Consider the following 23,139-nt stretch of genomic DNA (forward strand, 5'->3'; position numbering starts at 1 on the left):
TACTGAAAGTATAATCCATAATAGTAAAAACTGATCAGTTGAACCTCATCAAAATGAAAAACTTTTGTTCTGTAAAGGACCCAACCACGAGGATGAAAAGACAAGCTACAGACTGGGAGAAAATACTTCCAAGCCTTATATCTGACAGAGGACTCATATGTAGACTATACAAACAATATTCAAAACTCAACAGTTAAAAAAGGGGGGATCCAATTAGAAAATGGGCAAAAGACAATGAAAACATATTCCATTGAAAAGGTTCTACAGATGAAAAATAAGTAAATGAAAAGATTTTCAATATCATTAACCATTAGGGAAATGCAGATTAAAACCACAATGAGCTATCACTGCACTCCTAAAATGGCTAAAATAGGAAACGGTAACAACAGCAAATGCTGGCAAGGGTCAGGAGAAACTAGATCACCCTCCCAGTGCTAGTGGGGATTTAAATTGGTAGAGCCACTCTGGAAAACAGTCTGGCAAGTTCTTATAAAACTAAACCTGAAATTACATGACCCAGCAACTCCACACGTGTGGGCATTTGTCCAGAGAAATGAAAACTTACCTTCACAAAAAACTTGTACATGGTTGTTCATAGCAGCTCTATTTGTAATAGCCCAAAATGGGAACAGCTCAACTGTCCTTCAGCAAGTGAATGATTAAGCAAAGTGGGGTGAATTGATCCCATAGAATACTACCCAGTAATAAAAGAGAATGAACCGTTAATAAATACAACCCCTTGGAGGAACTTCCAGGGGAGTATCAGTGAAGAAAACAACTTCCAGGGATCACGTATTTTATAATTCTATTTATGTAACATTTTTGAAATGACAAAATTGTAGAAATGGAAAACGGATTAGCGGCTACCAGGGGTCGGGGAGTGGGGTGGGGGGAGGTACTCGTGGCTTTGAAAGGGCAATATGAGAATTCTGTGCAATAATGGAACTGTTCAGAATTGGAGAAGATATTTGCAAATCATATAAGGTACCTGTATCCAGGATATATAAAGACCTCTTATAACTCAGTAATAAAGACAAATAAGCCATTAAGAAATGAGCAAAGAATCTAAATAGACCTTTCTCAAAACAAACAAATGACATAAATAGCCAATAAGCATGTGAAAACATGCTCAACATTCCAAGTCATTAGAGAAATGCAAATCAAAACCATAACAACATACCACCTCCCTCACAGCCACTAGGATGGCTATAGTTAAGGCAGAATACAACATGTGTTGGCAAGGATGTGAAGAAATGGAGCTCTTGCCGCCCTTTGCTTATGGGAATGTAAAACGGTACAGCTATTACCAAACTATTTTGGAAAACAGTTTGGTAGTTCCTTAAAAAGTTAAACAGTTACCATATGACCAACAATTCCACTCCTAGGTGTATTTCCAAAAGAGTTGAAAACATGTCATATGTTTTCCTATGTTGAAAACATATGTTTTCCACATGAAAACTGCAGTACACATCTTCATAGCAGCATTATTCATGAGCCAAAGATATATGTATATGTATAACTGAATAACTTTGCTGTATACCTGAAACTAACACAACATTGTAGATCAACTATACTCTAATATAAAATTTAAAAAAAAGAGCCAAACAACAGTGGAAACAACCCAAATGTCCATCAATTGATTGAACAAAATGTGATCTATCCATACAGTGGAATATTTAGTCATAGGAAGGTGGAATGGCATATTGACACATGCTATAACATGGGTGAAGCTTAAAACGCTGTGTTAATGAAAGAAGCCAGACCAGAAAGGGCCCCATATTGTGTGTTTCCATTTATATGAAGCATCTAGAATAGGCAAACCCATAGAGACAGAAAGTAGGTTAGTAGTCCTCAGGAGCTAGTGTGAGGAAGGAATGGGGAGTAACTGCTTGGTGGGTGTGGGGTTTGGGGGGAGGTGAAGAAAATGTCCTAAAATTAGATTGTAGTGATGGTTGCAAACCTCTTGAATATGCTAAACACCATTGAATTTTACACTTTACAAGGGTGAATTTTGTAGGATATAAACAATATCTCAGAGCTGATGCATCATTTATCTAATATTGATGGACACTTTCTATTGGAGTAGAGTTGCTTTGCAATGTTGAGTTAGTTGCAGGTGTACAGCAAAGTGAGTCAGTTATACATATACATATATCCGCTCTTTTTTTAGATTCTTTTCCCACATAGGGCATTACAGAGTATTGAGCAGAGTTCCCTGCGCTCTACAATAGGTCGTTATTATCTATTTTATATATAGCACTGTGTATATGTCAATCCCAATCTCCCAATGTATCCCTCTCCCCGCCCTTTCACCCCTGGTAACCATAAGATTGTTTTCTACATCTGTGACTCTATTTCTCTTTTGTAAATAAGTTCATTTGTACCATTTTTTTAGATTCCACATGCAAGCGATATCATATGATATTTCTCTTTCTCTGAAGTAAGTCTGACTTCCTTCACTCAGTATGACAATCTCTAGGTTGAGGGACACTTTAAATGTATCCAGTTTTTTCTAATACAGCGCTGCAGGAATGTTCTTGTACATTTGTCTTTCTGCCCTAACCACCTGATGTTTCTACTAGATATAGTGTTTCCAGTCGGTTTATTGGTCATAAGCAGCATACGGCCTTTACTGTGGTAGCCAGTGACCAAAAGTAGAGCGGCCTTTATTTATGGTGCTTAGACCCTTTGAATATCCATAAAAATGAAATTTCATGGAGCCTGCCATGACAGTGTTTACAATCCTACATGGAGAGAGGGTTGGATAACCCTTGGTGCTTTTGTGGGGAGAGGGGAGAGTGAGAGAGATGGAAGGAGGGAAAGGATGGAGAATGAAAAGCGAGTCGGCCAGTAACAGCCGCCTGTCGGTTTTTACGTGCTGTCAGAATTTCCTTTCTGGCTTTGCAGAGAGCTTTTCCTCTTGGAGTGAACTGGACTGATTATGGTTTGCTTTTGCCCTGTTAGGTGAAGGCATCCTCATCTCCTCGGACGCTGCGGAGCTGCTGGATTTCATAGACAACCAGGGCCAGGTGCACGTAATCCAGAAATACCTTGAGCGCCCCCTGCTTCTGGAGCCAGGCCATCGCAAGTTTGACATCCGGTAATGCTTCCACGTCTGGAGTTTTTGTTTTACAAATCTGGAAAAAATGCAGTGGTGTGTGATGTGGAGGGTGACATGGATTATAGGGAAGTATTGGACTTCGTTTAATGTTCCCCAAGTTGAGTGCAGCTGAACAGGACCGAGCTTCTGTTTTTCTTTCACTCTTTCTCTTGTCTTTCTAGAAAATGTTTTTAAGATGATGAATTTTCTTTTTTTTAAGTATTCTCTTTAATGAAGATGACTTGTGGATCCAAAGAAAGGATATCAGTGTGTGGGGCTTGCTTTATGAAAGCGGCAGAGAGATATGCATAGAACACCTAATACGGTCACAGCAGATCAGGTGATCCTGCCAAAGAGCACGTCCTCACTTTATTATCCGTGTCCCACTTTTTAAGGTTTTCATGAACACACCTCAGGGGTTTGGACTTTACCTTTGCGAGCAAAGGGCCTGCAAGGAGAAGGAGGTTGCGTGGTGCTTTCAAAAGCTGAAAGCCCTGCCCCAGCTCGCCCTGAACCTTGCTGTCCTCTCCCCATCCAGGACTCTTTGTCACTTAGGTGCCTTCACGTTGACTTGCTGCTTCTCGAACACCAGTGCTGTCAGATCAGCTTCAGCAGAAAGTCTTCTTAAGATAACTAAAAGAGCAAACATGGCAACTGGAGGTTTCATAGATTAACTGTAAAAACCAAGCCACTCAGATCTCTTCGAAATGCTGTATCTTTTGAATGGATCAAAGTCTCCTTGTCAGTTACGGTGAAATGTTTTCTTTGCCTCCTTATGGTGGTAATCCACTATCTTGGCTAACTGGCATGACTTGCCTTGTATATATATTTTTTATTAATTTTTTCTGGAGTATAGTTGCTTTACAATGTTGTTACGGCATGCCTCGTATAATTTTAGAACATACCTCCTTCCTCTGTTTCCTCCCAGAGAAATCAAGGTGTGGGGATGATCTATATAATATGCAGAAACTTTGGGTAACTTGAATATTTTATTGACTTGCAGAAGCTGGGTCTTGGTGGATCATCAATATAATATCTACCTCTATAGAGAGGGTGTACTTCGGACTGCTTCAGAACCGTATCATGTGGATAATTTCCAAGATAAGACTTGCCATTTGACTAATCACTGCATTCAAAAGGAGTACTCAAAGAACTATGGGAAGTATGAAGAAGGGAACGAAATGTTCTTTGAGGAGTTCAATCGGTACCTAACAAGTGCTTTGAACATCACCCTGGAAAGTAGTATCTTACTACAAATCAAACATATAATAAGGTAACTTATTCCTATCTCTTTCGGTTAAATGTGTCTTAAAGGAGCTTTGGGAGTTTGTGCCTTTCAAGGAATGATTCCATTTACATTGTCTAAGAACAAAAATTATTTGTTATATCCCTTTATTATCCTTTTAATATCTATAGGATCTGTAATGCTGTCACTTATTTTTAATCCTTACGTTGGTAATTACCTCATGTTGGTAGTTTATATCTTCTGTCTTTCACTTGGACAGATTGGTTAGAGGCTTATCAGTTTTATTCATCTCTTGTAAAAGTCAGCTTTTGGCTTTATAGATTTTCTTTGTTGTTTCTGTTTTCAGTTTCTTTGATTTCTGTTCTTAATTATTTTCATCCTTCCGCTTTTGGGAGGTTTGATTTGCTTTTCTTTTTCTAGTTTCCTTAAAGTGCAAGGTTAGATCATTGATTGGAGAGATTTATTTTTTTATAAAATATAAGCATTTAAGGCCATCAGTTTTCTTATAAGTACTCGTTCGCTGCATCCCACAGATTTTGCTATGTCGTGTTTTTGTTTTCATTTTATTTTTATTTTTAAAAATTTTTGTTTATTTTTGGCTGCTTTGGGTCTTTGTTGCTACACATGGGCTTTCTCTAGTTGTGGCGAGTGGGGGCTACTCTTTTTTGTTTGTTTGTTTGTTTTGTTTTGTTTTGTTTTGTTTGTAGTATTTGGGCTTCTCACTATTGCGGCCTCTCCCATTGCGGAGCACAGGCTCAGAGGCCATGGCTCGTGGGCCCAGCCGCTCTGCGGCATGTGGGATCTTCCCGGACCGGCGCACGAACCCGTGTCCCCTGCATCGGCAGGCGGACTCTCAACCACTGCGCCACCAGGGGAGCCCTTTTTTTTTTTTTTTTTTTTTTTTTTGTATTTTTGGGGGCTACTCTGTTGCGGTGAGCGGGCTTCTCATTGTGGTGGCTTCTCTTGTTGTGGAGCACAGACTCTAGGTGCGCAGGCTCAGTAGTTGTGGCTCTCAGGCTCAAGAGCGCAGGCTCAGTAGTTGGGGTGCGCGGGCTTAGTTGCTCTGCGGCATGTGAGATCTTCCCAGACCAGGGCTGGAGCCCATGTCCTCTGCATTGGCAGGTGGATTCTTAACCACCGCGCCACCAGGGAAGACTGTTTTCATTTTATTAAAATATTTTCTAGTTTCCCTTGTGACTTCATCTTTGACTGGTGTTATTTAGAAATTTTTGCTTAATCGCCAGATATTTGGGGATTTTCCAGGAATTTTAATTTCATTATGGTCAAAGAAAATACTTTGTATGGTTTTACATCTTTAAAATTTGTTAAAGTTTGTTTCATGGCCCAGAATATGGTCCATCTTAGTGAATGTTCCACATGCACTAAAAATAATGTTTATTCTGCTATAGCTGGGCAGAGTGTTCTATAAATGTGCTTTAGGCAAAGGTGGTTGGTAGCGTTGTTCAAGTCTTTCGCATCCTCGATCATTTTCTGTTCTACTTGTCCTGTACATTATTGAAAGGTAAACTATTGACGTCTCCAAGTATAATTATGGATTTATCTGTGTCTCCTTTTAGTTGTTTTTTTCTTTTTTAAATAAATTTATTTATTTATTTTTTGGCTGCATTGGGTCTGCTCTGCTGCACGTGGGCTTTCTGGAGTGGTGAGTGGGGGCTGCTCTTCGTTGCAGTGTGTGGGCTTCTCGTTGCAGTGGTTTCTCTTGTCGTGGAGCACAGGCTCTAGGTGCACGGGCTTCGGTAGTTGTGGCACTCAGGCTCAGTAGTTGTGGTGCACGGGCTTAGTTGCTCCACAGCACGTGGGATCTTCCTGGACCAGGGCTCAAACCCATGTCCCCTTCATTGGCAGGTGGATTTTGAACCACTGTGCCACCAGGGAAGTCCCTCCTTTTAGTTTTATTAGGTTTTTGCTTCGTACATTGTGAAGATCTGTTGTCAGGTGCATATGCATTTAGAATTGTTATCTCTTTGAGGGCAATTGACCTCTTTATCATTATGTAGTTTCTGTCTTTATCTCTGGTAATATTTCTTATTTTGAAGTCTATTTTGTCTGATATTAATACAGCCACTCCAGCTTTCTTTTGATTAATGGTATGTCTCTTTCCATCCCTCTACCCTTCTTCTCTATTCTATTCTATATTTAAAATGGGCTTTTGGTAGACATCACATCATTGGATTTTGTTTTCTTTTGTTTTTAATCCAATATATCATCTCTGTTTTTTTTAATTTAATTTTATTTATTTTTTTATACAGCAGGTTCTTATTAGTCATCAATTTTATACACATCAGTATATACATGTCAATCCCAGTTGCCCAATTCATCATCATCTGTTTTTTAATTGTTGTGTTTATACCATTTAAATTTAAAGTAATTACTGACTTGATGGGATTTATGTCTACCATTGTATTATTCATTGTCTGTCCCTTCTTTTCTGTTTGTTTGTTTTTCATTTCCCTGTTTCCTGCCTTCTTTTAAATTATTTGAACTTTTTTAGCGTTCCATTTTAATTTTTCCACTGAGTATTTGGCTGTATCTCTTTGTATTTTTGTTTGTTTGTTTGTTTTAGTGGTTACTCCAGGGTTTATTATATAATACTTAATATATGATAGATTGTCAGGTTGGATTAAAAAATAAAAAAAGACCAAACTATATGCTCTCTACAAGCAACGCACTTTAAATATAAAGGGAGAAAACTATGCTTTTACATTTACCCAGATATTTGCAGTTTCCTTTGCTCTTCCTTCAGTCCTCAAGTTCCAAGTTTCATTTCCCTTCAGACTTCAGCATTTCTTCTAGAGCAGTTCTGCTGGTGATAAGTCCTCTTAATTTTCCGTCATCTGAGAATGTCTTTAGTTTACCTTATTCCTGAAGGATTTTTTTCACTGGAGTTACACAAATATAATGTCAAGCAAAAAATTACAAATTGGTCCTGTTCATATAAATTGAAAAACAAGCAAAACTAAGTAATACATTATTTGGAGGAATGTACACATGTGGTAAAAATCTAGAGAGAAACAAAGTAATGATAAACACAAAATTCAAAACAGTGGTTAACTCTGGAGGGGAAGCGGGAGGGACCCAAGGAGGGGGTTTAAAGGTATTGAATTGTAAGTATATGGGTAGTCATTAGTGCTACATATATTTTAAAATCACAAGTCATTATTTTTGTTATTTGTATAGTTAATATCCTGTTAGATTCCCCCATACATTTTAACCCTTTATGACCCCAGGTCACTAGTACATATGACTGTCCTTTCCCCACTGCGTTTTGGTGTGCCTTTGTTATAAATCAGGTGGCCGTTTATGTGAGGGTCTGTTCCTGGGATCTCTGTTCTGTTCCGTGGTCTGTTTATCTGCCCTGTCGTTACCACCCTGTCATGATGACTGAGCCTTTTTCCTTAATGTATTCTTACACAGAGTCTAACAGAATAATTACGGGGCTCAGAGTTCCATCTCTTCAGGGATTATATGTGGTTAGAATTCTGACACCAGATAAGTCAAGTATACTGAAGAAAGAATTCATATTTTAGGCAGAAGATTTATTTGATATTTGATATACCCCCTCCTCCTCATTGTTCTGCACTTCAGAGAGTGTTGCTACATTGGTGCTATTAACGCTCCTCACGGCTCTCATGTTCCTTTTTTCCCCAGCTAGCTTCCCCCAAACTTCCCACTCCAGCTGAAAAAAAAGATGTACTATATAAAGTCTCTGATGATGAAAAGACATTCTTTAAAGTGAATTATTAACTTGAACTCCCAGCAGATAAAACAATATTTCGTTTTGATTTGGTTCTTGCTTTCAGTTTTTCCTGTAAGTGTTGGAGTGTAATGTTTCTTTCCATTTTTATCCTTCAGTGTTGTTGGTTTTTTTTTTTTTTCCATGAGCACCTATTAAATTAAAAATTTTTTCTAAATTATATTTTAAAGGGCATTTTAATAAAAACAAAAGTTAAGGGTATTCTCTCGTAGAATAGAGATGAAATATAGAAAAAAAATGTGATATGTGGCTTGCAGGTTAGGGATGAATGGGAAAAGAAATTTTTATTCCAATTGGTTCTTAAGTGACTAACTGTCCAAAGTGATTTTGAAAGGTTTAAACACATCTATAGAAAGTTTTTCCTCTTCGAGAAAAAAAGGAGGAAACTGATGCTTGGGGTGGAGGGAGGTTGAGGGGAGCAAGACCCTGGTGCCAAGTTCACAGAAGCCTCAGTTCTTCTTTTAAAGTCATAAGCCAAAAGCTACTTATAAGGACACGTCTTTTTTCTTTTTGGCCATACGGCACGTGGGATCTTAGTTCCCCAACCAGGGATCAAACCCGCGCCCTCTGCATTGGGGGTGCGGAGTCTTAACCACTGGACCGCCAGCGAAGTCCACTTCTATTTCTTCTTCCCCTTCTTCTTCTTCTTTTTTTTTTTTTTTAGGACACATCTTTTTTCTTCTAAATATACAGCTGTGTAGAAGGACAGCTATCTCTGGTAATCTTAGAGTCATCATAACATATATTGCATTTACTAAGAGAAATATTTTGCCCCAACATCTAGTTGAGGGAAAAATCAGTGAAGAGAACTTCATAAAACAGAAATGGCCTAGGTTTTTTCTAGGATGGTTGTACTAGATAACAGTTCTTTATTATTCATAAACAATAGATTCATGATTATCGTAATTAATGATAAATTCATAAAATATGCTTACATTTATTAGATGCTTCCTAGCTACCAGAAGTCATGCCAAGTTCCTTATGTAATTATGTCATTGAACCATCTCAGCACTGGGAGTAAGTATTATTTTTACCCCAACTTTACGGACAATGAAGTCAACACTTGGCTTAAAGAGGTTAAAAAACTTGTCCGAGCTTCTGGCTTCAGCAGCCTGACCTCAGGCATCATGTACTTTTCCATTATGTCTCTGAGATTCACTTTCAGCTTTTCTGCGTCACTAAAATCCTCCAATTTTTGCGAACAGTAGTTGATCCTAATATTAAATCCTATTCTGTATGTCAGTATCTTGTTTCATTATATAAAGCTTTAAAAGCAACTATTTGACACTTGAACTGGAGCTAGTGAAAGAAATGAACGGAGTCAGCATTCTTTTTGCAAATTCTGCTCATCACTAAATGGTGGTCCATTCTTTAAATATAGCAAAACTACGTAGAAGTGTTTTGCTTATTATTATTATTATTTTTTGGTTTGTTTTGCTTATTATAAACATATGTGGCAGCAGTCCACCTGTTGGAGGAGTCCACGTTTGTAGGGACCACGGTGACTCAGCACTTGCTGGGAAAGCAGCCACTACTTGTAAGAACAAGAGTGATGGCAGAGTTTTCTAACAAATAACTCACATCATCTTGCATAATCTATTGGTAATGCATTTAAAAAAGAGAATTAAGCCAAAGCCTAATTTTCATCAGCACATTCGACATAAAACCATCCAAGCACCTCTCTCTCCCAGTGGTCCTTCTCCCTGGACCACCCCATCCTCAGTGAGCGCCCCCTCTGCCCTGCAGGAGCTGCCTCATGAGCGTGGAGCCCGCCATCAGCACCCGACACCTCCCTTACCAGAGCTTCCAGCTCTTCGGCTTCGACTTCATGGTGGATGAGGAGATGAAGGTCTGGCTCATTGAAGTCAACGGCGCCCCTGCTTGTGCTCAGTAAGCCCGAACACCACTGGGTTTTTGTCTGTTTGTTTGCTTTTATCTAAAATGAGGTTTAATGCATTTCATGCAGTTTGAAGTCCGTGCAGCAAAGGAGACTAGCACGATCTTTAATGCATTTAAAAATAAGGGCTTCCCTGGTGGCGCAGTGGTTGAGAGTCCGCCTGCCGGTGCAGGGGACACGGGTTCGTGCCCCGGTCCAGGAAGATCCCACATGCCGCGGAGCAACTAAGCCCGTGAGTCATGGCCGCTGAGCCTGCGCGTCCGGAGCCTGTGCTCCGCAACGGGAGAGGCCACAGCAGTGAGAGGCCCACGTACTGCAAAAAAAAAAAAAATTAATTAATTAATTAAAAAAAATTAAATTAAATTAAAAACGTGGGGTGGGAGGCAAATACACAAAGTCCTAGTCTCCTTGAGTCCCTGGAAGAGAAGGATTTGGGTTAAAACGCGTGGGAACTTAGTTCTGCAGGGGGAGTAGTCTGTCTTGGCAAGGTGGTGAGCTCCTGTTACCTGGGTGTCCAACCACTGACCCTTTGAGTGCCGTCAAGGAGGATGTACCAGCGACGGGAGGGCTTTGGGAGGACCCCGGCCAGCAGGGGGCTTTGCTGAGTCATTTCTTATCCCTTTTCCTCCCTGTATATGTTGAGCACTTAGCACCTGTGGGTGGTGGATGCCGTGAGAGTTCTAAACAAAGCTGGTAATACCAGCAGCGACCCTCTCCCGTGACAAGGTGATGAGTCAGCCGCGTCCTGTGAGTCAGGGAGAAAGTGATGACCAAGCAGTTCAGAGGCTCCCTGGGCAGGAAGTGGTCTGAGAAGGTACCATGGACATCGTGGAGCTGAGGCTGGGGTGTAAGAGGAGAGTGTCATGTGTGCTAAGGGGGCGGGAACCCAGAATCCAGTGGGACCTTGCTCCGGGCCAGGCTCTAGGGGAGATGCACAGATGAACAGACCCTGCCCTCGGGGAACTTCTGTTCCTCCTGGGAGGAGCCTGGCTGCAGCGTGGCATGAGTGTCGGGGGTGAGGAAAGTTGAGGGTGAAAAGGTGAGTTGGGGCCCCACTGTGGGAGGCCTTACGTGTAAGGGAGTCATTTGGACTTCATCCTCAAAGGCTGTTGGTTCCTCTGAGGATCCACATTCATTAGTGTCAAGACCCTTTCACGGTTCCCCACGTCCACGTCTTGGAGAAATTGAGGTGTGATCTTCCGACGGCGTAGGAAAAAGGCCTGCACCTCCAAGGGGCAGTGTTAACACATAAGCAGTTCTCTCATTTGCCACCTGCTTCGTGGCTGTGACCTGGCAGCTGGGATTCCATCTCATTCATCCTTGCCTGCCACTAACGAATACCTGTTAGATACCCCTAACCCGCCAGGCCCCGGACTGGGCTCTGGGTCACAGTCGTGAGCAGAGAGACCCGGGCCCCGCCCTCAGTGGAGGGAGACTGGGCGAGACAAAGGACAAGACAAATATAGATTACAAACTGGGACACACCCTTTCATAGGGTAAGAGATGTTAGAAGGTAATATAATTGAGCAAAAAGTCCCCCTGGGAGGTGATGTTTGGAACCGAGATCTGAAGGAGAAAGGAAAGTTAAGGAGACCCAGGGTGGAGGAGAGCAGAATGTTTCACATCCTCCCTTCCCCAGGTCCACAGGGGTGTCCATCTTCTCCCGTCCTTCCTGTCAGAGGTTTGTCCCTTCCTTGTGCTCTGGACCCGATCCCCTCCCTCCAGGCAAGAGGGCGGGTTGAGGATGCCTCCCTCATCTGCTTTCTCCCTCCTGGCTACCTCGTTCCCACCAGCCTGTGGCGCTCAGCAGATTTCCCCAGCAATTAGGAAAAGCCCTCCTCTGAAGCCCCGCCCTGCTCCCGGGACCACCCCCTCCCTGCTCCCTCCACAGCCACACTTCTGGAGAAGCCACACATGCACACGCTGTCTCCTTGTCCTCAGTCCGCATCCACGCTCTGGTCCACTCCGGGCTGCCTCGCATCCCGGCCGCTGCACAGAAACTGTTCTTTCCAGGTCCCCAGCCAAGCCCATATTGCACTCCAGGATTTTAAAACCAGCAAATGATGTCGCAGCCCGGAGTTGCAGGCCAGTATCTGCACCTGTCTTCCCGGCGTCCTGCAAGGATGTGTGTGGATGTCCAGTAGGTGCCCCACCCGGCCAGAGTCGCCCATCTCACTGAATGTCCAGCCCCCCGCTGCCGCCCCTCGCTTTCCAGGTGACCGAGACCCTGCCCCTGCCTTTCCATTACCCTCAGGTTCTGTCCATCGGGGCCTGGTCAGTTCTGCTTCCAGCCTCGCCAGCCCTCTGCTCCCCCCGCCCACTGCCCTTGCTCTCCCAAACATCGTCCTCCAGCTTTGCTTTTGCAGAGAGCCTGCTAACTGGGTCTGTGCTCTTGCCCCAGTGGAGTCCGTTGTCCCCTGAGCAGCCAGAAACCAGGCCCTGCTGTTCTCTAGCCTTCCCCCTGCGCCTGGGACCGAAACCCGACTCCCCTCCACCTGCAGGGCTCCTGCCCCGCCTACCTCTCCAGCCTCACCCAGAGCCTCGTTTCCCTGATGACGCTTACCTGCTGCGGGGCCTTTGGCTTACTCTTACTCTACCCCCCCCAGCCCAGTCTTACCAAGGCTGCTCCTAGTCTGTCGAGATGGCATCTCCAGGAAGCCTCCCCTGAATAATTCCATCTTTTTTAAAAAATTTATTTTATTGACGTATAGTTGATTTACAGTGTTGTGTTCATTTCTGCTGTGCAGCAGAGTGATTCAGTGATACATATATAGACATTCTTTTTCATAGTCTTTTCCATTATGGTTTATCCCAGGATATTGAATAGAGTTCCCTGTGCTCTACAGTAGGACCTTGTTGTTTATGCATTCTGTATATACCGGTTTGCATCTGCTCACCCCAAACTCCCAATCCATCCCTCCCTCCCCCCTCCCCTTGGCAACCACAAGTCTTGAACAGTCCTATCTTTGATTTTCTCCAGCCAGAGCCTTGGTAGTTTACTTCATTACACTAATTGCTGTCAAATCAACCCATTTTTGTTTTCTTTACGGAATGTATGCACCGTGAGGGCAGTAGCCTTGTTTTTCTTGTTCTCCTTGGAGTCCCAGCACCTGGCACCGTGCCTCGCACATCCTAGTCTGCAAATAGTAGTTGGGTGGATATAGTGTGTGTTACTGGTTCGCACTCTTACTCACCTGAGTCAGTAATTGCTTAGGTTTTATTTACATAGAGACATCTTTCTATCTTCCTAATACTCCCTAATGACATTGGTGCTTCGATGCATAGAATTTCTTTATCATTAGGCCCAAACTTACGCATCAGCCAGGATGGGGTGTCAGGGAGCAGGGAGGTTCTGTGCGTACTGTGAAGAGCTTTGGGAATGTTTAAATGGCAGCTTTAAGTGTTTAAAGACAAGGATGCCATCATGTTTTGATGGTGAATCAAGGACAGAATCTAAAATGCAGTCAGGCATTCAAGTGTACAAGGTAAGAAAGTCATAAAATAACCCCACTGTCTTGTGGGCAAAAGTGATTCTGCTTCAGTTTATTCCTGAAGCTTATGAGCTGTTCACTAAGTGTTTCTTCTCCAGGGTAGCTCTTTGATTCCAAGTGTAAATTATCCTAGGTCAAGATACAGATAATCTGGTGCAGGCCCTCATAACTGAACGCTTTCCGTAGACGTTGGACCCTTTATTTACCATTGGTCTTAAGGGCTTTGGCTCAAGGGTGGACCTCCAGTCTCTGGATTGGAAAAGGTGAATCTGCCTCTTTTGTTCCGCGTAAGGATTGAAGGCTAGGGAGGGCAGAGAAACGGCAACTTCTTAGTTCATTTGGAGTGTCTAGTAATGGCTTTGACCTCTTTCCCCAACAGTAGCACCCCCCCAACCTGGTGGAAACTCACCTGCTCTCTGAGGTGCCTTGCAGGATCAGGTCATGCTGGGCCCCAACAGAGGCCTCTGGTGATAAACCCCTGGGCATCAGGGTTCACTGGCTTCTCTGGGCTCCATCTCACCAGCTCCCACACAGCCACTCACTGTCTGTTGGATTCCCTTCGTTCAGAGTCCTGATGCGAGCAGTGGGGTCCAGGGAAACAGTGGGGATTTTAGGAACATGTAAAAATGAGCGTCCTCAAGGAGTCGACTGGAGGAGGGAGACAGACACTGCCCAGTTAATTATTATATGAATCATACTGTGTTACAGTTGCTGTAATAGAAAAGAAACACATTCCATCTTTTTATTTTTTGGCCAAGCCAAAAATTGTGGGATCTTAGTTCCCTGACCAGGGATTGAACCCGGGCCCTCGGCAGTGAAAGCGTGGAGTCCCAACCACTGGACCACTGGGAATGTCCCTCAGATTCTATCTTTTAGGTTCATGATTTTGAGTGGGGAGTGTTCTTGGGTCCTTGCTTCCAAAAGGACGAACAGCGGGGAGAGGGTCAATGGAGATGGTGACATGAGGGCGTAGTCCAAGGGAAGTCTTTTTTTTTTTTTTTTTTTTTTATTTTTGGCTGCATTGGGTCTTCGTTGCGGTGCGCAGGCTTCTCATCGCAGTGGCTTCTCTTGTTGCGGAGCGTGGGCTCTAGGTGCGTGGACTTCAGTAGTTGTAGCATGCGGGCTCTGTAGTTGTGGCTCGCGGGCTCTAGAGCGCAGGCTCAGTAGTTGTGGCACACGGGCTTAGTTGCTCCGTGGCGTGTGGGATCCTCCCGGACCAGGGCTCGAACCCGTGTCCCCTGCATTGGCAGGCGGATTCTTAACCACTGCGCCACCAGGGAAGTCCCGGGAAGCCTTTGTTCAGGAACCACAGTTTCCATTGTCGTGTACATGTTAAAATAGGACTTACTCATCTTGCTGTATGAAAACCAGCAGGATGTTCAAAGGCCCACTCTTGCCTGTATGTCAGGTACTTCCTACACCAGAAATAGCGAAGATATGAGTTGACCAGGTTGAAGCTGTGTCCTCCCCTCCCCCAGTATCCCCTTTGGAAAATGCCTTCCCGAGGTAGCTAATGACAAGCATCACGAAACACCAAACACGGTGTATTTTGATGGTTGTGGCTCTTGGGGACTTGCCGAGTCCCAAGTTTAGCAGCCGCTATCACTCCCTTGCTGGCCCCCTGGTCACTATCCCTTCAGAAGTGGGAGGTTGAGTGTGTGGCCACACCAGACTGTTGAAAATGGGACTCGATTCACAGACAGAAGGGGCAGAGGCTGGGGGACTGGGGAGAGGGGAGAGCGGGAAGAGCAGACATCCAGCAGGAAAGATGAAGGTTAGCTGGCAGTTAGGACTTCCTGAGATAGACAACGGAAGCATGGCTTTGCGTGAGCTTTCTTCCCAGAGGGCCTTACCAGAGGTTAGAGCATACAGGTTCCAGCTGCAAGGGCAGTAGAAGGGGATGGGAGGGGTGGGAGAAAGTCTCTGTGATGGGGTGGATGATAGCAGAGATTTGCCATTGCATCAGGAGGGATGGGAATTCGCTTGTGAAGATTTCCTACCTGTTGGAGGTTGGGACATAGCATCTTCTGGAGATCAGGGCAGTGAAGACCTCTGTTCCTCCAGGTCGAGCTGGCCTGGGCTCCTACCCTTGGCTGCAGCCACCTGGATTCCAAATGTGTCTTGAGTGAGTTGGGAAGGCACGTCAGGCCTGGAGCGCCATCCCAGATGTGGGTTTTCTCTTTGGACCATATGTCTCTGGTTTTCCCCTGTGTTAGAGACAGTCCTCCGAGAGCTGGCTCTGGGCCTCATGTGCTGCCGTGTGAAACGGGCGAAAATCCTATAGGCAATGAGTGAGTGGGGAGCCAGAGGGCCTCATCGCTTCTCTGAAGAGGCTGGATGGGAGGTTTTCCTCCTTAGCTTTTCTGCTATGGTGGTTCCAGACCCCTGCACGTGGCCTCAGAACCCTGCATGGCTTGGCCCCTGCCTTGTCCCTAGCCTCGCACTGCAGTGGTCCAGTTCCCCAGATGCCCTGAGTTCTCTCTCCTCAGTGGGTACCACTCCTTCCATTTGCACTGCCCCTCTTCTCTCTCGCCCAAGTCTCTCTTTCTCCCTCCCCTCCTTTCTCTCCGCATCTCTCCCTCATTCTTTGTGTCTGGCTCCCCCTCCTTCATCCTGTTTCCCAACCCATCATCCGTTCTCTGTCCGATGTGATTCCCTCTCCGGGTCTCGGCCGAGCTGTCACTCCGGGGAGTCTTTCCGAAAGGCCCCGCAGCCACACTGCGTGGGCACTTTCCCTGGGGAGAGCCTGCGCCTCCAGGTGTCCCCCCCCCAGACAGGCAAGACGGCCCCCGTTCTCTTTGGAATTGCCTGTGTTCCCTGCAGTTCAAGTCAGAGCAGGAGTCGTCTTGTCTGTTCACCTGCAAGACCTTCCAGAAATATCTGTCGAGTGGCTGCTTTCTCTTCCTGCAGTACCTCCTGCAGGATTTGCATGGTCAGCAGACACTAGTCTTAGAAACGTGAGGTGGAATTTCTAGGGCGGATCCTGGTGAAAAAAGCGTTGACTTTTCGCTCGCACTTTGATGAGCGTCCTCAGTAACAGCTCTTTGAACCCGTTGCAGGAAGCTCTATGCGGAGCTGTGCCAGGGCATTGTGGACATAGCCATCGCCAGCCTCTTCCCGCCCCCCGGCTCGGGGCAGCAGCCGCCCCAGCCAGCCGCCTTCATCAAGCTGTGACCGAGGGAGGCGCTCGAAGCTGCCTCGGAAGAAGCACGAGGGGGCGCTGCCCCAGGGGAAGGAGAAGTGTCCGAGTTGCTCGTCATCAAGCCAAACAGGAGGAGGAGAGACAACCCGCAGAGATGTGCTGGAAGAAGAAAAGGCAGCTTCCCCGAGGAGTGGTCGTTTGCCCAGGGGTTCCCAGGTGGAGCTCTTGGCACTGCTACTGAGATTCGAAAACTGCAGCAAATTTCGCCAATGGGAGAGCAGGCTATTCCTCTGAGGGGCAAAACACAGGGATGTGCTTAACGTTCTCATCCTTTGAAAAATCTGATTTTTATCCTAAGGTAGTGCTGTGAGCAGCGCCTTTCCTGCCCAGGGTGGCAGCCGTTGGATCTGGTTGGTGTCTGTCCACCTGCTGCATTAGTGCCTTAGCTCTGTGCCCAGCTACAGCCTCCTGTCTGGGGCAGGGGCGGGATGCGAGAGCACTTGGGAGGTTGCCAAGGGTGTCCCCCACTAGTCCCACGGGCATCTGCACAAGCGCGCACCGACTGTCCTGGGTGCTGGGCTCTGCGGACGCTGCCTTGCCATCAGGGGGCTTGCTCTTCTTGGTCCTGATGGCATCTGGCTGGTCACTGGCCAGGGATGGCGTGGGCTGGGCACCAAACAGCAAACGCTGCTCTCAGCCTGCTCTCTGCATGTTTTAGAAACCAAGCAGCAAGTTTGCTGCAAACCCGTAAGCATCCAATAAGCATGAGAGAGGAAACAACACAAGTCCTGCTTTACTTAATAGTTGCGTGGCGGGGAGTCTTTGAAATATGATTCTCAGTTCTCTTTGTTTTAACCAGAATTCTACATGCCCTTTGGCCAAGTTCCCTTTCGTTCTGTTTTTTTTGGGGGGATTTAACTTTTGTAAAAACCCTTCTAGGGGTCGGGAGAGGGTAGAATTCCCCCCCTCCACCCCAGGGGGCTCCTCCCCACTTTGTTTTTCTTGCTCTTCTAGCACCTTCTGTGGGAGCTGGACAGGCAGGTTTTGTTCCAGGGAAGATTCTCCGTCTGCTGCGCCTCTCGACATCACGGAGAGGCTCTGAATCAGTGTGTGTCTCGCCTGAGTGGGAGAGTCTCTTAAAATGGGGAAGATGGGGTTTCAGAGCCGCACTCAGCATCTCTTAAGTCAGCAGAGGTTAACGGCGTCCCGTTAGATGTAGTTTCTACTCACGGGATGGACGAATTTTCTGCAGACTTTCCAGGAGGCCATGTCACTAGCGAGAGGAAGCCCCATATGCCATCTGTGTCCACCGTAAGATGAGTGAACGGTGCGCTGGGAATCACAGCAGACCCACTGAACCGGCTCCCTCCTCCCCAGGGCGCGGCGGGGTCTTCCCTCTGGCACGTGTGTGCTCCATTATTCGTCTCTACCTGGCACAAGAAAACAGTTCTGCAGCCAGGGGAGACTTTTTTTTTTACAAAGAGAAGAAACAGCAACACCTCAAACATGATGAGATGTGGGAGCTTAACAGTGAAAAAAGGAATCATGATGGAAATGATTCAATGGCTGCAGCAGTGTGTGTGGGATGTGAAAGTGTTATGTCCGGGCTGAAGTGGAGGAAGGGCCAGCTGGCTCGGCCGTCCCGGGTGTTTGGAATTACAAAATAAACGTGCGGGCGGTTACCCAGAATATATAGATAATGAAGTTTCCATCCAGAGCGAAATAAGACAGTGTTAAGGGAACCGTGGAGGCCCAGCACAGCTGATGGGTTAGTGCTGGGGGCTTCTGAGCAGATCGTGGTGAGGTGCACGCCTACGTAGAAAGTGTAGGGTGATGGGGAAAGCGTGGAGGTTTTTGTAGTGCTGTCACATGCGAACGCAGATTTGCAATGATCTTTTGGACCTGAACTGCAGGGACGTTTGAGAGTTTTCTCTTACCGTGTCTCTTACTGGTGACAGAGCTAAGAATCCAGGTGTAGGAAGTCTGTGGAACTTGATGGATTTTCTAAGAAACCTGAATCAATAGCAATATATGTGAGGGAAGGAAGGCTTTAAAGAGAAAATTCTGCTTCATTCCTCGCGTGGTTTCGAATAAGTATCTATTTTATGCATTTATTTCTGACCAGGTGGAATGGCTGGCTCAGAGCTCTTCCATATCCTTCCACGATATCCTTGACACAGGTGGTCATGCCTCGCCCGCAGTCAGTCTTCATACCTGTGGTCTGTGTTCGTGTGTCCAGTTGCTGGGGAAGGAGGTGGTGTTTTGTGGAGGCGTTGATTCTGATCTTGACTCTGTCATTGGCTGCACGGCATCAGAGGAGCCCGTGAACCTCTCTGTGCCTTAGTTTCTTATCTCATGGAAGAGCTTGTTGCCTGACCCAGGGACTACTTCAAGGGCATTTAGTGAGGACACATGAGATTAGGAAGGCTGGAGAACCTCCAGCACCAAGGTTCTCAATGCTGGCTGTTTGCTGGAATCACTTGGGAAGCTTTTAAAGAATGTCGGTGTCCACACCTTCCCCCTCCCTCACCCCTGACCGATTAAGTCAGAACCTCAGGCATCAGCTTGCTTTGAGATGCCTTGAACCACTGACTGAGAGGAAGGACAAACACATTATTACCTTGGAAGAATCAGATAAGGTTTAGGGCTTTAAAAAAAATTCCTTCTAGAAGGCTAGGCGTTCCTTTAAGAATGACCGGATGCTGACGTGATACAGCGAGTGCCGTCCAAGCAGGTTTTCCTTTGCTCCCCGTCACAGCCTTTGGAAGCTCAGCTGTGCTTTCATCTACTTAAACAGTTTGCGAAGCCTTGTCAGCAAATATAAACAGATACGAATTTATAAATCTGCTAAATAAGTGTTAAGATTATAAACAAATAATGGAGAGAAAAATCCCCTTCCCTCCCTCTGGACTCCCGTGGTAACTAGAGACTCCACTTCCCCAGGACGTGGAAGTGCCTCGGTGTCTGTCTGATGCAGTGGAGCGGGTGCTGGTGGACTTACCAGCTGACGTGATGTGTCACGAGTGCCTCAGGGTGATCATCCCAAACTGGGGACATCTGGTAGTGCTGGAAATGGATGGGATCCGCGGGACCCGCAAGCAGCAGCGATGCTACAGAGGGTGTTGCCATTAAGAATTGAGGTCGTGTCAAGCAGGGGTGCGTCCAGCCCTGCTGTGGGTGGTGGGGACTCTGCCAGAGGAGACTAGATGCCAGAGTGGGTCCCCATAGCACATGGGTGCCACGGAGAAAACTGTCTCTGATCCTGGACACAGAATATGTACCTAAGAGGAAATGACTCCTGACACAAGGCGATTTTATGAATGTTTAAAATGCCTGGAGCATTAAAGGAATCATATTTCAAGCATTTCTCTGCCCTTTGGTTCTGTCATCTTATTGCGAGTGTTGACTGTCCTAGGATATCACTGGTTATTTGAATGCATGATTCTGTTACCCAGAGGTAGGCATACTTGTTCTATAAAGGGCCAGGTAGTAAATATTCTAGGCTTTGCAAGCCAAACTGGTTCTCCTTTGCATATTCTTCTTTTTTTTCCCCAACTCTTAAAAAATATTAAAACAAAGCCAAAAAAACTTAGCACACAGGCCATACAAAAACAAGCATATATGCGGCCATTGTTTGCTGACCCCACAATGCTACTCAATACGTAAGCCAACAGATTGGCCTTTGAAACTGTGATGAGCTGCTCCAGGGTGAAGCATTGAAACAGTTTCAGCTGCCAAAATGCAGCCCATCATGTCTCACATGCCATGTGTATTGTCTGAATCATGCTGCAGGTTGTGAGGTGACACCCCTGGTTGTGAAGGAATTATGTGTGCTTTAAACATGGAGGTAGAGGGGCTTCTGAAGTGAGGTTCGTTCCCCAAATAGCTGGAAGTTCAAGAAGTCCTTACTAAGACTTCACTGAGGACTTCTGTGTAAGTCCCCGTCTTAGGGCTTATTTTATGTGACCTGTCTCAGAGTGTGCCCAGTGTGAGCAGCCTTTTCCCTAGGTGCACTTGTTAAAAATAATCAGCAGCCGTTGTTTAACATCTCAACTTCCTGAGATGGCTTTAGCAGCTGGAACAGAGAAGCCGCTGACAAAAAATTTAGAAGGGAAAGATGGGGAATAAGATGTCCATAAAACGTTTTGAAAAGTTTCAACATATTCCTAAAAATATGGAAGGACACACACAGGTGTAGGGCTGTGTCCATGCCCAGGGGAGACCTGAATTCCCTCGGCTTTCACCTCTGTCTGACTAGGAGGATCTGCACAAGCAGGACGTGCAGACTAAGGCAGAGCTGTAAACTAAAAGGAGACAGAACGATGTGTCACCAGAGAGACAATATCATTAAAGAGATAAATTGTTTTTGAAATCGAACAAAGAAATTTTGGCATTGAAAAGTATGATCATGCGAATGAAAAATTCAGTAGAGGTGTTCAGTAGAGGTGTCCAAAAGCAGGTTTGAGCTGGCAAAAGAAGGAATCAGTGGATCTGAATTCAGTTGAGATCATCCAGTCTGAGGAACAGAAAGAAAAATGAATGAATAAAAAAATGAACAGAACTCCAGAAACATGTATGTACACCAACATATACGTAACAGGAATCCTAAAAGAAAGGAGGGAGAGAGAAGGGGGCAGAAAACAAATTGGAAGGAGCAGTGGTCAAAAACTTTCCCACTTTGAGGAAAACCATAAATTCATCCAAGAGGTTCAATAAACTCAGTAGGATACATTCAAAGAGATCCGCGCCAAGACACATTAACCACTAAGAAAATAACTTTAAATATATAGTAAAAAGGACAAGGGAACTAGAATGTTACACTAGAAAATATATATTTAACAAGAAAAGGCAGTAGTGAAGGGATGAGGAGGTAATAAGGCATTTACAAAGCAAATAGCACAATGCAGACACAAATCCTACCTTATCAGTAATTTCATTTAAATGTAAATGAGTTAAACACGCCAATCAAAAGGCAGAGATTGGCAACGTGGATCAAAAAAAAAAAAACATGATCAAACTCTGCTATCTACAAGAGACACGCTTTGATTCAAAGCCACAAACAGGTGAAAGTAAAAGGATGGGAAAAAATATACCATGCAAGCAGTAACTCAAAGAGAGCTTAGGTGGCCATACTACTATTAGACAAAATAGACTTGAAGAAAAAAAACTATTACAGGCAAAGAAAGACACTTTATAATGATAAATAGATCAATCCATCAGGAGATACAACAATTATAAACAAATGCACCTAGCAACAGAATCCCAAGATACATGAAGCAAAAACTGGCAGAACTAAAGAGAGAAATAGTAAATTCAACAGTAATAATTGGAGCTCTCAATTTTCCATTTTCAATAATGGATAGATGATCAACAAGAACATAGAAAACACTGTAAACCAACCAGATCTAACAAATATCTATAGAACACTCCACCCAACAATAGCAAAATATACATTTTCCTGAAGTGCACATGGAACTTTCTCAGGAATAAACCATATGCTACACCATAAAGCCTCAATGAATTAAAAATGATTGGAATCAAACTACGTATGTTCTGTGAACACAAATAAAACAAGAAATCATTAACAAATCTGGGAAAATCACAAGTGTGTGGAAGTTAAAAATGCCAAAGGAAAGAAGTCACAAGGGAAATTAGAAAGTACTTTGAGAGAGATGAAAATGAAAACACAACAGGGCTTCCCTGGTGGCACAGTGGTTAAGAATCCATCTGCCAATGCAGGGGACACAGGTTTGAGCCCTGGTCTGGAAAGATCCCACATGCCGTAGAGCAACTAAGCCCGTGCACCACAACTACTGAGCCTGCGCTCTAGAGCCTGCAACCCATAACTACTGAGCCCGCGTGCTGCAACTACTAAAGCCCGTGTGCCTAGAGCCCGTGCTCTGCAACAAGAGAAGACACTGCAATGAGAAGCCCGCCCACTGCAATGAAGAGTAGCCCCCGCTCACCGCAACTAGAGAAAGCCTGCGTGCAGCAACGAAGACCTAACACAGCAAATAAATAAATAAACAAAAAAGAAAGAAAACACAACTTACCAAAACTTAACGGAAAGCAGTTAAAGCCATGCCTAAAGGAAAACTTATATCTTTAAATGACTATATTGTGAAAAGATCTCAAATCAGTAACCTAACCTTCCACCTTAAGAAACTAGAAAAAGTAGAACAAGCTAAATCCAAAGTAAGTAGAAAGAAAGAATACAGATTAGAGTGGAAATAAATGAAATAGAGAATAGAAAAACAATAGATAAGATCAATGAGACCAAAAGTTGACGCTTTGAAAGATCAACAAAATTGACTAACCTTTAGCTAGACTGACCAAGAAAAAATAAGGAATGAAAGAGGGACATTACTACAGCACAAATAGAAAGGATTATGGGGGAACCTGCTGAACAATAATATGCCAACAAGTTAGATAACTTATATGAAATGGGCACATTCCTAGAAAGACACAAAACTGATGAAACTAACTCA

General features: G+C 44.7%; 1 protein-coding gene across 1 annotated transcript in view; it reads left to right on the forward strand.

Moving 5' to 3' along the window:
- TTL (tubulin tyrosine ligase) overlaps positions 1-20,017 on the forward strand; it is a 36,465-nt gene extending 16,448 nt beyond the window's left edge. Inside the window, exons 4-7 of the mRNA XM_030837371.3 lie at positions 2,965-3,100; positions 4,104-4,373; positions 9,868-10,011; positions 16,569-20,017. Of these exons, the coding sequence (XP_030693231.1) occupies positions 2,965-3,100; positions 4,104-4,373; positions 9,868-10,011; positions 16,569-16,683 (665 nt within the window). The 3' untranslated portion in view covers positions 16,684-20,017. The remainder of the gene's footprint in view (positions 1-2,964; positions 3,101-4,103; positions 4,374-9,867; positions 10,012-16,568) is intronic.
- Positions 20,018-23,139: the final 3,122 nt, after the last annotated feature.

The sequence above is a fragment of the Globicephala melas genome, chromosome 12 (assembly GCF_963455315.2).
Source record: "Globicephala melas chromosome 12, mGloMel1.2, whole genome shotgun sequence".
Taxonomy (NCBI): Eukaryota; Metazoa; Chordata; class Mammalia; order Artiodactyla; family Delphinidae; genus Globicephala; species Globicephala melas.